Source organism: Mustelus asterias, chromosome 27 (genome assembly GCF_964213995.1).
Source record: "Mustelus asterias chromosome 27, sMusAst1.hap1.1, whole genome shotgun sequence".
NCBI lineage: Eukaryota > Metazoa > Chordata > Chondrichthyes > Carcharhiniformes > Triakidae > Mustelus > Mustelus asterias.
The window spans coordinates 37,670,065-37,685,660 of record NC_135827.1 but is presented as its reverse complement, the minus strand read 5'-3'; the positions used below and the strand labels follow the sequence as shown (position 1 = coordinate 37,685,660).

Here is a 15,596-nt window from a genome sequence, read left to right as displayed (position 1 = left end):
GACTAGGACTCCCAAGTCCCTTTGCACTTTAGCATTATGAATTTTGTCACCGTTTAGAAAATAGTCCATGCCTCTATTTAACCTGTGCTTAACCCTCTCTCCACTCACATTGTCTGCACCTGTAAAGATTTGATTACCTGTTAAGACTCGCATTCCAACCATTATGTTGTAATTGAGTTTGTGTCTATATATGCCCTGTTTGTGAAACAAATCCTATACTCACCTGATGAAGGAGCGGCGCTCCGAAAGCTCGTGCTACCAAATAAACCTGTTGGACTTTAACCTGGTGTTGTGAGACTTCTTACAGTATTAATATAGAAATGGTGTTTGGGAAGTTGATGGTATTAAAGGAGAATAAATCCCCAGGGCCTGGTAATCTAAAAATCCCAGAGTACTTAAAGATGTGGCCCAAGAAATAGTGGATGCATTGGTGGTCATTTCCATGATTCTATAGACTCTGGAACAGTTCCTACAGGCTAATGTAACCCCACTATTTAAAAAGGGAAGTAGAGAGAAAACAGGGAATTATAGACCAGTCAGCCTGATGTCAGGAGTGAGGAAAGTTTTGGAGTTTATTATCAAAGGTTTTATAGCTCAGCACTTGGTAAACAATGGTAGAATTGGACAGAGTCCAAATGGATTCACAAAAGGGAAATCATGTTTGACAAATCTCCTGGAATTCTTCGAGGACGCAACTAGTAGACTTGATGAGGGGGAGCCAGTGGATGTGGTTTATTTGGACTTTCAGAAGGCCTTTGACAAAATCCCACACAGAGAAGGTAAGCATACAGGTGCAGCAGATGGTAAAGAAGGCAAATGGTATGTTGGCCTTCATAGTGAGAGGATCAAAGTACAGGTGCAGGGATGTCTTGCTGCAATTGTACAGGAGCTTGGTGAGGCCACACCTGGAATACGGTGTGCAGTTTTGGTCTCCTTATCTGAGGAAGGATGTTCTTGCTATAGAGGGAGTGCAGTAAAGATTTACCAGACTAATTCCCGAGACTCACATATGAGGAAAGATTGAGTCGGTTAGGATTATATTCACTGGTGTTTAGAAGAATGGGGGGTGGGGGGTGGATCTCATAGAAGCCTATAAAATTCTAACAGGACTAGACAGTGTAGATGCAGGAAAAGTGTTCCTGATGATGGGAGTGTGGTGTCCAGAACCAGAGGTCATAGTTTAAGGATGTGGGGTGAACCTTTTAGGACTGAGATGAGGAGAAATGTCTTCACCCAGAGGGTGGTGAATTTGTAGATTTCGCTACCACAGAAAGCAGTTGAGGCCAAAAAGTTGTACATTTTCAAGAAGAAATTAGATATAGCGCTTGGGGTGAAAGAGATCAAAGATATGGAGGAAAGGGGGATCAGGCTATTGAGTTGGATGTTCAGCCATAGAATCATAGAATCCTATAGTGCAGAAAGAGGCCATTCGGCCCATCGATTCTACACCAATCACAATCCCACCCAGGCCCTATCCCCATAACCCCATGCGTTTATCCTAGCTAGTCCCCCTGACACTAAGGGGTAATTTAGCATGGCCAATGCACAACTTTGGACTTGGGCGGGGGGGGGGGGGGGGGGAACCGGAGCTCCCAGAGGAAACCCATGCAGACACGGGGAGAATGTGCAAACTCCACACAGTCAGTCACCCGAGGCCGGAATTGAACCAGGTCCCTGGCGCTATGAGGCAGCAGTGCTAACCACTGTGCCACCATGCTGTGCCATGATCATAATGAATGACAGAACAGACTCAAAGGGCAGAATGGCCTCCTCCTGTTCCTATTTTCCAAGTTTCTATGTTTTTATCTATGTCTGCATGGGTTTCCTCCGGGTGCTCCATTTTCCTCCCACAGTCCAAAGATGTGCGGGTTAGGCGGATTGGCCATGGAAAAAGCGCTGGGTTATTGGGGATAGGGCGGAGGGGAGAATATCGCTTCTGATTAGTTCTTCCACTCGTTTCAATGCTCTTTGCTTTGTCAGTTTCACCTTTACCAGTCGACTACCTTTGACATAAATTACAGAACAAGTGATCTAGAAAGTAGATCATAAATCTTAGTGCTGTGAAATAGCCAATGCTCCTTACTCTGACACCAGCAACTGAGAAAGACCTGCATTTATATAGCACCTCTTGTGGCCTCAGAGGCATCCTAAAATACTGCAGAGCCAATGAAGTCCTTTTGAAGGGAGTCACTGTTGCGATGTAGGAAATAGAGCAGCTAAGTTTGTACACAGCAAGATCCCAGTGTTACACTAATCACTTAGATCATCTGTATTTCTGATGTTGGTTCATAGGATCATAGAATCATACAGTGCAGAAAAATCCCTTCGGCCCATCGAGATTGTACTGACAAGTGAGAAACACCTGACTTCCCACTAATCCCATTTACCAGAACTTGGCCCATAGGCCTGTGGGCAGCACGGTAGCACAGTGGTTAGCACTGCTGCTTCACAGCTCCAGGGACCTGGGTTCGATTCCCGGCTTGGGTCACTGTCTGTGTGGAGTTTGCACATTCTCCTCGTGTCTGCGTGGGTTTCCTCCAGGTGCTCCGGTTTCCTCCCACAGTCCAAAGATGTGCGGGTTAGGTTGATTGGCCAGGTTAAAACAAAATTGCCCCTTAGAGTCCTGAGATGCGTAGGTTAGAGGGATTAGCGGGTAAATATGTGGGGGTAGGGCCTGGGTGGGATTGTGGTCGGTGCAGACTCGATGGGCCGAATGGCCTCTTTCTGCACTGTAGGGTTTCTATGATTTCTAGGCCTGAATGTTATGGCGTGCCAAGTGCTCATCCAGGTCCTTTCTAAAGGATGTGAGGCAACCTGCCTCTATCACCCTCTTAGGCAGCGCATTCCAGACCCTCACCACCGTCTGGGTAAAAATGTTTTTCCTCACATTCCCCCTAACCCTCCTGCCCCTCACCTTGAACTTGTGACCCCCCATGACTGACTTTTCAACTCAGGGGAACAGCTGCGTCTTATTCACTCTGTCCATGCCCCTCATAATCTTGGACACCTCAATCAAGTCACCCCTCAGTCTTCTCTGCTCCAATGAAAACAACCCAAGCCTATCCAACCTCTCTTCATATCTTAAATATTCCATCCCAGGAACATCCTGGTGAATCTCCTCTGTATCCTTTCCAGTGCAATCCTTGGTTGAGGGTCCAAAGATGTGTGGGTTAGGTTGATTGGCCTTGCCAAATTAGTGTCAGGGGGATTAGCAGAGTAAATACGTGGGGTTGCTGGGTACAACCTGAGTGGGTTGTTGTCGGTGCAGGCTGGATGGGCCAAATGGCCTCTTTCTCCACTGCAGGGATTCCACTCCCTCCCCGAAACTGGAAAATCCTGCCCGAGGCCAACGGACATTTCCATGGGCCGCCTCTCACCCGCTCCGATTCCCGTGGTGGGCTGAACGGGAAAACTAACCACTGTGACTCTCTAAATATTGACCAGGGCACCTCGAAGAACCCCCCCCCCCCGCCGCCCCCGCCCCCGTCCCGCCCCCGTTCTTGAAAAACGATGCCATGGAGTCTATTACATCCACCATCAGGGAGGTCAGGTGTTTCTCACTTGTCAGTACAGTCTCGATGGGCCGAAGGGATTTTTCTGCAGTGTATGATTCTATGATTCTATGAACCAACATCAGAAATACAGATTATCTCAGTGATTAGTGTAACACTGGGATCTTGCTGTGTACAAACTTAGCTGCTCTATTTCCTACATTACAACAGTGACTCCCTTCAAAAGGACTTCATGGGCTCTGTGGTATTTTCGGATGTCCTGAGGCCAAGAGAGGTGCTATATAAATGCAAGTCTTTCTCAGTTGCTGGCATCAGATTAATGGGGCATCTGCGACAGAGCAACACTCCCACAGTACTGTAGAGTGGGACTGAAAGCTTGAGGTGGGAATGCCACTTGCTGAGCGTTGCCTGACACCTGCTGATATGAGGGCAGACCTGCCTGAGCTGGAAGTGGTTCAGACTGGGCAGGGCAGGGCTGGAAGAAGCTGCGGTTGTGTGCAAAGACAGAACGCTGTGTCACAGGGGTGGAGGGAGCCATGCATGTTGACATGGGGTGCTGAGCTGAACTGAACTCTTGTGGGGAGGGAAGAGATTCCCTCGCTGTCCTGTTCGCAACCTGTGAAGCATTGCGTGAAATTAAATGGCAAAACAGAGGCAAAGACAGGGTACTTTCCCAGCTGCTGGTGTGAGGAAACCAGCAGAGGCGGAGGTGTGCGAGATCCCAGTGTAATCTGATGATGTTTAAACATTAAACATCCTGCACTGGGACATTAAACTTCGCTCTGTTCATGTGATAAGGGGCTGTCTTTATAACTAAGCCGTACCTTCACCCCTCCGACCAGAACCGTCTCAGAAAGCAAGGTCCAAACATGAAGGAACAAAACGGTATGTAAAGAATCTTTCATTTAATCGGCAAGGCTTGTGAATGCATTTTAAAAAAAGATTTGTGAAGACTTATCCTGTTGCAGTGTGTGTGTGTGCATAGTGGCAGGGAGACCTGGAGTCAGGGAGGAGAGAGAGAGGGAGACTGCTTTACTCCTTTCCCAATGCTAGGTTACCCTCATCCCGCTCTGTTCTTGCCACCATTCCCAACTATTTTGTATTAATAATTAACAAAGCGCAATAAACGCTTGCTTTCTCAAGACAACACTAATATTCTGCTTCTCCTCAAAATCAGGATTACTCCGAGAGAACAGTCACACTTCACAAAGAGTCACTGGATTTAATTCTCAGGCATCCAGATGATTCCAGGGACAGGATTTATTTCCTGCAATGAGCAAGTCTCAGCTCCAAGTGAGGACAAAAACTAGTCTGCATTGGAATAGTTCCATCTCCACTGGGCGTAGGTTAGAACATTCATGTGTTATCTCTGATCTAAGTGCTGGGACTTTAGACTCCTATATCCCTCCACATGGAGAATCCAAAGTTTAACATTGAGTGGAGTAGACGTAATGTTTATTGATATTTTTCGTAAGCTTTTAATCATAAGGATGCGAAGGTGTCGGAGAGGGGACGCAGACAAAAGTTCAGGCGATTAGTCCCAAGGATGAGAAACTTCAGTTAGGTCGATAGGTTGGAGAAGTTGAGATTGTTTTCCTTGGAGAAGAGGAGGCTGAGAGGAACACAGGGAATAGAAGCAGGACCAGGCCACCAGGCCCTTCCTGCCCTGCCATTCAGTACAATCATGGCTGATATATGCTGGCCTCAACTCATTTCTCTGTCATTTCCCCATTCCCCTCTATTCCTCGATCTATCAATGATTACCCACCTCCACTTTAAATACTTCTAATGATCCAGCCTCCACTACCCTTTGGGACAGAGAATTCCAGAGATTCACCCCCTCTGCAAGAAGAAATTTCTACGCACTTCAGTTTTAAATGACCAGCCCTTTATCTTGTAGCTCTGTCCCCTTGTTCGAGACTCTCCCAGTAGTGAAAACATCTCGCCATCTACCCTGTCAAGCCCCCTCAGGATCTTTTATGTTTGAATAAGGTCACCCCTCACTCTTCTGAATTCCAAGGAGTACAGACTCAAACTATTTAGACTCTTTTCATAGGACAACCCTCTCATCCCAGGAATTAGCCCAGTGAATCTCCTTTGGACTGCCTCAAATGTTACTATATCCTTTTTAAGGTAAGGGGAACAAAACTGTATGTAGCATTCCAGACCACACCAACACCCTGTACAATTGCAACAAAACCTCCCTATTTTTAAACTCTAACCCCTTTGCAATGAATGCCAAAATGCCATTTGCCTTCGTAACTTGTTGGACCTGTCTGCTAGCTTTTTATGGTTTATGCACTCGAATGCCTAGATCCCTTTGTACTCCCCTCAACTGCAGTCTCTCTCCATTTAGATAAGAATCTGCCTTTGATTCCTTCTACCAAAGTACATGACCTCACACTTCCCCACACCAAACTCCATTTGCCAGGTTTTTGCCCAATCACCCAATCTATCCAAATCCCATTGCAGGATCACAATATCCTCATCACAACCTGCCCTTCCACCTATCTTCATATCATCGGAAAATTTGGAAACCTTACATTCCGTTCCTTCCGCCAGGTCATTAATGTAAATAGTGAACGATTGTGGGCCAGGAACAGATCCCTGCAGTACTCCACTGGTCACATCTGTCCACTCTGAAAAGGACCCATTTATTCCAACTCCCTGTTTTCTATGTGACAGCCAGTTTTCGATCCAGGCTAACACACTTCCTCCAATCCAAGCTTTTACTGTGTGCACCAGCCTCTTATGCATCACTTTGTCAAATGCCTTTTGGAAATCTAAATACACTACATCTACAGGTTCCCCTCTATCTGTTCTCCCTGTTCTATCCTCAAAGAATTTAAGCAAAATTGTCAAACATGATTTATCTTTCATAAAACCATGTTGATTAGGTTTGATTATATTCAGCTTTCCTAAATGATTAGTTATTTCCTCTTTGATCACTGACTCCAGAATCTTGCCAATAATAGATGTTAAACTAGCTGGCCCATAGTTCCCTGCCTTCTGCTTTTCTCCTTTTTTGAACAAGGGCATCACATTGGCTGTTTTCGAATCTTCTGGTACCCTCCCGGAATTTAGCGAGTTTGGAAAATTTTCAACCAACGTGTCCATTATCTCTGCTGACACTTCCATTAAAACCCTAGCATGCAGTTCATCGGGTCCTGGCGACTTGTCTACCTTTATCCCCTTGAGTTTCTCTAATACCTTGTGATTGGGATTTTTGTAAATTCTACCATGTTATTTGAAATCAGCCCATCTGATATCTTCGGGATCTTTGCAACATCTTCCACAGTGAAGACTGATGCAAAAAATGTATTTAGCATATCCGGCATTTCTTTGTTTGCTGTTATTAATTCACCAGCCTTGTTCAGTTGAGGTCCCACATTTACCTTAGCCGCCCGCTTCCTATTTATATATCCAGTACCGTTTGCTTTTATGCTGCATGCATGTTTTCTCTCAAAATTCATTTTCTCCCTTATGAGTTTTTTAGTCTTTTGCTGCTGGATCCTACAAGCTTCCCAGTCTCTGGTCTACCACTATCCCTCCCCACTTTGTATATCCTGCTTTCAATTTAACATTATCCTTGCCCTCCTTTGTTAACATAGAACATAGAACATAGAAAGCCACAGCACAAACAGGCCCTTCGGCCCACAGGTTGCGCCGATCACATCCCCACCTCTAGGCCTATCTATAGCCCTCAATCCCATTAAATCCCATGTACTCATCCAGAAGTCTCTTAAAAGACCCCAACGAGTTTGCCTCCACCACCACCGACGTCAGCCGATTCCACTCACCCACCACCCTCTGAGTGAAAAACTTACCCCTGACATCTCCTCTGTACCTACCCCCCAGCACCTTAAACCTGTGTCCTCTCGTAGCAACCATTTCAGCCCTTGGAAATAGCCTCTGAGAGTCTACCCTATCCAGACCTCTCAACATCTTGTAAACCTCTATCAGGTCACCTCTCATCCTTCGTCTCTCCAGGGAGAAGAGACCAAGCTCCCTCAACCTATCCTCATAAGGCATGCCCCCCAATCCAGGCAACATCCTTGTAAATCTCCTCTGCACCCTTTCAATGGCTTCAACATCTTTCCTGTAATGAGGTGACCAGAACTGCGCGCAGTACTCCAAGTGGGGTCTAACCAGGGTCCTATAAAGCTGCAGCATTATCTCCCGACTCCTAAACTCAATCCCTCGATTAATGAAGGCCAGTACGCCATACGCCTTCTTGACCGCATCCTCCACCTGCGAGGCCGATTTAAGAGTCCTATGGACCCGGACCCCAAGGTCCTTCTGATCCTCTACACTGCTAAGAATGGTACCCTTCATATTATATTGCTGCTTCATCCCATTGGATCTGCCAAAATGGATGACCACACACTTATCCGGGTTGAAGTCCATCTGCCACTTCTCCGCCCAGTCTTGCATTCTATCTATGTCTCGCTGCAACTTCTGACATCCCTCCAAACTATCCACAACACCACCTACCTTGGTGTCGTCAGCAAACTTACCAACCCATCCCTCCACTTCCTCATCCAGGTCATTTATGAAAATGACAAACAGCAAGGGTCCCAGAACAGATCCCTGGGGCACTCCACTGGTCACTGACCGCCATGCAGAGAAAGACCCCTCCACAGCCACTCTCTGCCTTCTGCAGGCAAGCCAGTTCTGGATCCACAAGGCAACAGCCCCTTGGATCCCATGCCCTCTCACTTTCTCAAGAAGTCTTGCATGGGGGACCTTATCGAACGCCTTGCTGAAGTCCATATAGACCACATCCACCGCTCTTCCTTCGTCAATGTGTTTGGTCACATTTTCAAAGAACTCAACCAGGCTCGTAAGGCACGACCTGCCCTTGACAAAGCCGTGCTGACTACTTTTGATCATACTAAACTTCTCTAGATGATCATAAATCCTGTCTCTCAGGATCCTCTCCATCAACTTACCAACCACTGAGGTTAGACTCACCGGTCGGTAATTTCCCGGGCTGTCCCTGTTCCCTTTCTTGAATATAGGGACCACATCTGCAATCCTCCAATCCTCCGGAACCTCTCCCGTCTCCATCGACGATGCAAAGATCATCGCCAAAGGCTCCGCAATCTCCTCCCTCGCCTCCCACAGTAACCTGGGGTACATCCCATCCGGTCCCGGCGACTTACCAACCTTGATGCCATTCAATAGTTCCAACACATCCTCTTATGGATTTTGCCTCTTTCACATGGAATCCCGTTCTTTGATTGGGATAAATTCCTGCTGAGCATTTTGGACCAGCTGTTTGAACATCTGCCACTGCTCATCTACTGACCTGTATCTTAGCTTGTTTGCCCAGCTCACCTTCGACAACTCCTCCCTCATACCATTATAATTGTGCTGCTTTGTATTTGAGAGAGGTTCAAAATCATGATGGTCCGGGCAGAGTAGATAGGGCAAAACTGTTCATTTTGGTGAAAGGATCTAGAATGGGAGGGCACAAATTTAAGGTTAATTTCCAAAAGAAACAACAGAAACACGAGGGAAAGCATTTTCACCCAGCGAGCGATTAGGATCTGGAATGCACTGTCTGAGCGTTTGGTGGAGACAGCATCAACTGAGGCTTTCAAAAGCAAATTGGTTAATTACCAGAAAAGGAAAAAAATGCAGGGCTTTGGGGAAAAGGCAGGGTAGCCATTCTATGAGTTTTAAGTTATTTTTACTCAATATATAACACAATTAATGGAAAACAAGAAGTACGGTGTGGCATTTTACATTTAGTACAGAGCCAAGTCTTGGGTAAATCTGTTATAAAATGTAAAGTTGTTGGGGGTTAAATCTTGATGAGTTGAAAGGTTTTGGAAGAATATTCTGCTACCCAGTGTTCCAAACTCTGGATTGTCTAGCTAATACCCCCACAACACACATGGTCACACCACATAGCACACACACACACACACACACACACACACACACACACACACACACACATAAAACAACATGCAAATGCAACACACAAATACACACACACATCCACAGAAACAACAAACACAACACATGCGTACAAGTACAACATCCACGTAAACTCATATATACACACGCAAACACATGTACATGCATAAGCATATGTACACACAACACGCACACACAGGCAAACACGACATACATATATGCATCCACATATATGAACATGTACACACATGTGCGTACATACAAACAGTTAGAGTCAATTTTAGCTTTTTGTGCAATCCTTTGCTTATTTTGAAATATATTGAATGAATTGAAATGTTTAAGAGGGATGTTTAAGATCAATATGAGAAGCTTTATCTTTCACTTGTTAGCATGGCTGATAACATGACTGTTACTGCACATCTCACAGTCGGGGCTTAAAATATTAACAGGTGCATTAACTGCATTGGTAAAGAGATTAACGGCACGGATAGAGAGATTAACAGCATTAGTAGAAAGATTAACAATGCTGGTAGAGAGATTAGAAACACTATTAGAGATATTGGTGACACTGCACAGTTGTTTTTAGTTCTCAGAAGTAATTTAGTGTCGTCAGAAACAGTGGACCACTAGTGAGGGGAGTCCCAGGTAAAATAATCGGCATAGTCACCGGATGCAGTAAGGCTGATGGGCTGAATGGCCTCTTCTTCTTTAAACTGCCTTATAACTGGACAATGAAATCTAAAAAAATTGTGGTGATGGTCACTTGGTGTTTTCACTGCTGTACACAAAACTTTCATTTACTGCAGGATGGATGAAAATGAATGAGTTAGAAGCTATAGAGAATCTAACTCAACCATTTTATTTGGATGCAACAGGTCATTCGCCATATAAGGCAATGCCTGCCAGGAAAGGGAAATGTACTTTGCTAAGGAGATCTTCGAGGAATCAGGCACCAGGTTTATAGACCCAGACACGGCACAATCATTTCACGCTACACCTGTTTCTTCTCTGACAGGTGTTGTTGCATATGAAAGGGGATTGGCACCTTTTAAACTCTGGGGAGTTGGCAGGGACTTATAAGGCTGAATGGCCTACTTGTGTGTTGAAATGATTTAATGATTATGACTCTTCTGTAGGTGCATTAACAGAGTCCATGGGGGATGGAACAAAATTGTCCATGCCTAAAATCAGGCAGCACATGCCATCGCATTTCCAACTTATCAAACATCATTATGATCCCCACTGAACAATGGACGCTATTAGCACCATTCCAAGCCTTTATAACTACCATTTACAATCCCTTTGTCCTTTTGTTTATGACATCTTGGTCAATTACAGCCCCTACCCCTTTACCCTTACGGTATAAACCCCATCCTATTTTATTTGTCTTCAGCTTTGATGAAGGATCTTCCAGACTCGAAACATTGGCTCTACTCTCTCTCCACGGATGTTGTCAGACCTGCTGAGCTTTTCCAGCATTTTCTGTTTTTGTTTAAATACTATACACTAGGCTACTTATACTCTGAACTACAGAAAAGATAACCCTTAAACTGACAAGACGTTCCCCTCTCTGATTATACTTTACTTTATCTTTTAAGTGGACACTTCATTCTCCAGGAACCAGTTATAGCAATTTTGAGGTCAGGGGGATCTTAAGAAAGCCTGTGTCCCTCTCCAAATCCATCTCCATGGCAATTTAAATACATGGGCCTTTTATCCAGGCACAAATGATGATACCTATCCCCTATATCTTGCAATTAAATAGACAGTTTAAAGTATAACCATTTATGAAACCTTACAATCCTAACACCATCCCTAGCCTGAAGACTAACAGTGTATGCACCGTCAGCATGGCTGCCCTGGTCATTGTCCACAGATGTAAGACAACCTAGCACCCCCTCCCCCCCAACCCCTGCTCGCCACCCTCCCCCCCCCCCCCCCTGCTCGCCACCCCCCTCGCCCCCAACCTTTCTTAATCAAACCACTCAAGCTTGTTGTCTGGCGGAATTCAGAACAAATCGCATGCCTCATTTACCTTAAACAGACAGTCCCAAAACATAACTTTGGGGGTGATCCTACTGGCTCATCATGCCAGTTGAACGGCATGGCAAGCCGGTAAGATGACGAGAAAGGCGAAAAACCAGGTTCGTGCCTGGTTTCTCAGCTCTCGCAATATTACCGGCCCTGGTAAGCCAGCGTAATCGGAAACCCTCATAATATTGAAGAAGTATTTAGATGTGCACTTCCAAGGCCAAAGCTGGAAAATGGGGTTAGAATAGTTGGGCAGTTTGTCCTTGACCAGCACAAAGGGCTGGAGGGCCATGTTTTGTGCTGGAGGCCTCTATAACTCCGTGATTTCGGAAGTTGACTATGATGCACTTTGGAATGTTGGGAGGATGTGAAAGGCACTATAGAAATGTCAACTTTTTCTGAAGTTTTAGCCTTCTCCCATAACTGAGTTCGCTGAGGCGAGGGATCAAACCTGCACTCTTCCTTCACTGGCCCCAGGGTTTCAATATCTCCCTCGTAACTTTGTGACTGAAACTGAACGCTATTCAAGGAGCACTGTGCAAAGTCAGGCATGGCTTCCCTGACTTGTTTGGTTTTTGATTTGGTGTACAGTCAATGTGCTCGACAAAATATCCACGCGCACACTCGCACCCTGCTTCTGTATTGCTGTTGGTTTGGTAAATGTAAGCTCTCGCAGAGCAACGTGAGTATCCGGCTTGTTTTATGAGTACGAGGTACCTTTTGTACCTTTCACTGGGTCAAGAGCACAATTCGTTTGACATTGGGATTGGTGAATCTCAGCCAAGTTGTCAGCAATCTACGAAGCGTGTAGCAGTGACTGCCAAGGCCAGTGAAATTCTACTATGTCAATTATTTGGAGGGACTGGGTGTTTACTAAGGGCTTATAGCAATGTGGAGACTATTCAACCCCTCAATAGTGTCCTGTCAAAAAATGTATCTAAAGAAACAGGTGAAGTGCTGCAGTTCTGAAGTTCTTTCTCTTTGCAGGTATCGAGGACAGAGCAGCATTGTCCCCGTGAGTATTCAATTCTCATGAATGAGTTTATTTATTAGTGTCACAAGTAAGCTTACATTAACACTGCAATGAAGTTATTTTGAAAATCTCCTCATCGCCACACTCTGGTGCCTGTTCAGATACGCTGAGAGAGAATTTAGCATGACCAACATGTCTAACTAGCACATCTTTCGGACTGTGGGGAGGAAACCAGAGCACCCAGAGGAAACCCACGCAGACACGGGGAGAACATGTAGACTCCGAACAGAGAGTGACCCAAACCGGGAATCGAATCTGGGTCCCTGGCGCTGTGAGGCAGCAGTGCTAACCACTATGCCTCTTGATGCCATCTTAGAGCACCGTGCGCCAAGGCTTGAATCAATGACTTTGCCCGCTCTGCAGAACTTTGCAAAATCATCATGCTATCTGGAGTTTAGTAAAACAAGAGGTGATCTCATTAAAAAGTATAAAATTGGTAGAGAGCTTGACAGGGTAGATGCTGAGACGCTCTTTCCCCTGGTTGGAGGGTCTGGAACGAGTCACAATCACAGGGTAAGGGATTGGCCATCTGAGACTGAGATGAAAAATAATTTCTTCGCACACAGGGTTGTGAATGTTTGGAATTCTCCATTCCAAAGGGCAGTGAACACTCGGTCATTGAGAATATTAAGATTGAGATCAATAGATTTTTAGACACTAAGGGAATTAAAGGATATGGGGATAGAACAAGAAACAGAGGCAGAAGGTCAGCCATGATCTTGTTGAATGGGAGAGCGGCTTCATGACCGGGTGCTCCAGTTTCTTCCCACAGGCAAAAAATGTGTGGGTTAGGTGGATTGGCCATGCTAAATTGCCACTTAGTGTCAGGGGGACTAGCTGTGGTAAATGCATGGGGTAATGGGTACAGGGCCTGGGTGGGATTGTGGTCAGTGCAGACTCGATGGGCCGAATGGCCTCCTTCTGCACTGTAGGATTCTATGATTCTATGAAGTTGTTGTTGGCTTACTTTACAAGCATGAAAACCTGTTACCCTCTCGATAGAAATGGCTTGTGTCCCTCTTGGAGTTCGGATTGAGCTGTGGTAGGAATTCTGCATCTTCACCATGGATTCAGTAACCTGTTTTCCCTGTAGCTGCCACCCTGACCACATGCAGCCGAATCCAAGCTGATTCTAATCTAATTGAATATCATCAACTCAGTTTACTCAGTTGAGTGTAAATTGACAATGTAATTACATTATCCTCTAAGCCTACTGCACAGGAAAATACAAATCTATAATTAAATCTGATAAAGGGATTTCTGTTGGAGATAAGACAGATATTGAAAATTGATGGGTTGATCTTAATGTTGGGGCCACGCAGGTCCAGGTGTGAAGATCCATTCTTAGACCTGACCTCACTCAAATGGAGCCAGTAGGTTGGGGAGGTGGGGTACATGGAGTTCACAGTAGAGTTCAACAAGTCTTGTGGAGATTGATTGGGATGTCGGATTAGATATTGTCCTTACACCTTCAGAGCTTGTGTGACACTGGGTTAGTCAAATGTACCCAATGTCCATCAAACCAGGCTCCCATCCATTGACTCCGACTATACTTCCTGCGGCCTTGGAAAAGCAGCCAGCATAATCGAGGACCTCACGCACCCTGGACATTCTCTCTTCCACCTTCTTCCATTGGGAAAAAGATACAAAAGTCTGAGGTCACGGACCAACCGACTCAAGAACAGTTTCTTCCCTGCTGCCATCAGACTTTTGAATGGACGTACCATATATTAAATTGATCTTTCTCTACACCCTAGCTGCGACTGTGACACTACATTCTGTACCCTCTCCTTTCCTTCTCTTTGTACGGTCTGCGTTGCCTGTCCAGCAGGCAAGAAACAATACTTTTCACTGTATCCCAATACATGTGACAATAGAACAAAGAAAATTACAGCACAGGAACAGGTCCTTCAGCCTTTCAAGCCTGCACCGACCATGCTGCCTGACTGAACTAAAACCTCCTACCCTTCCAGGGACCATATCCCTCTATTCCCACCCTATTCATGTATTTGTCCAGACGCCCCTTATAATAAATAATAAATCAAATTCAATCAAATCAAAACCCATCCCATCTTGTATCCATCAGTCTCACTTACCCAGTTAGAATCCATCGAACTCGCTCCACCTGGACAAAGATTGCTGCAGATATGGAAATCGGAAAGGAAAACAGGAAATGCTGAGATACTCCGCAGGTCCGGCAGCATCTGTGGAGAGAGAAAGAGTTAACATCTCAGGGTCTGTGACCTTTCATCGGAACTGGGGAAAGGTTAGACATGCTATAAAAAACAGAAAGTGCTGGAAAGACTCAGCAGGGCTGGCAGCATCTGCGGAGAGAGGAATCGAGTTAATGCTTCAACTCTTCTTCGGAATTAAAAAAGACGTAGAAATGTGGTGGGTTTTTGTCGTGTTGATAAAAGGGGGGAGGTTCAGGGAGAATAAAAGGGAAAGTCAAGTGTGGGTCAGAGGACGGAGGTGGTGATTAAAGACCAGATTAATGGATCTGGAAACAAACACAAACAAAATCTAATTTCTGTTTTGGAGGATCCTGGTCAAAGTTAATGTTTCCATGGTGATCTGGGAATCAGAGCCATTCTATGTATGTGCTGTCCCTGTTTATTAGCATCAAGGTTGACAGGATTCACTCAAGAGGGATGAGAAGAAGCTGGTTTTGAGCATCAGCAGCAGCATTGGGGGAGGCGATGGCCTAGTGGTATTATTGCTAAACTATTAGTCCAGCAACTCAGCCAATGTTCCTGGGGAACCGGGTTCGAATCCTGCCACGGCAGATGGTGGAATTTGAATTCAATTTTTAAAATCTAGAATTGAGAATCTACTGATGACCCTGAATACTAAAGATATCGGGCCTGATTTTACCATTTTCATTCTAAGTGCTGAATCTGGGCGTAATGCAGATCCGACTTGGAAATCTGCTTTCAGGCGCCCCCCCCCCCCCCGCATGCGCACTCAGCCTGAAAAAAAAATCACAAGTCTGAATCGCGCTGTGGGCGGGGCTTAGCGCGGCCCAAACGATCGGAGCTCTGAACTGCGCATGCGCAGTTAGAAAAAATTTGAAAAAGCGCGCCCCTGTCACA

At 45.4% G+C, this 15,596-nt stretch overlaps 1 protein-coding gene across 1 annotated transcript in view; it reads left to right on the top strand.

Annotated features, from left to right (window-relative positions):
* The window catches only part of LOC144479969 (Na(+)/H(+) exchange regulatory cofactor NHE-RF3-like), a 72,969-nt gene that overhangs the window by 22,942 nt on the left and 34,431 nt on the right, over positions 1 to 15,596 (top strand). Inside the window, exon 2 of the mRNA XM_078199101.1 lies at positions 12,459 to 12,486. Within this exon, the coding sequence (XP_078055227.1) occupies positions 12,459 to 12,486 (28 nt within the window). The remainder of the gene's footprint in view (positions 1 to 12,458; positions 12,487 to 15,596) is intronic.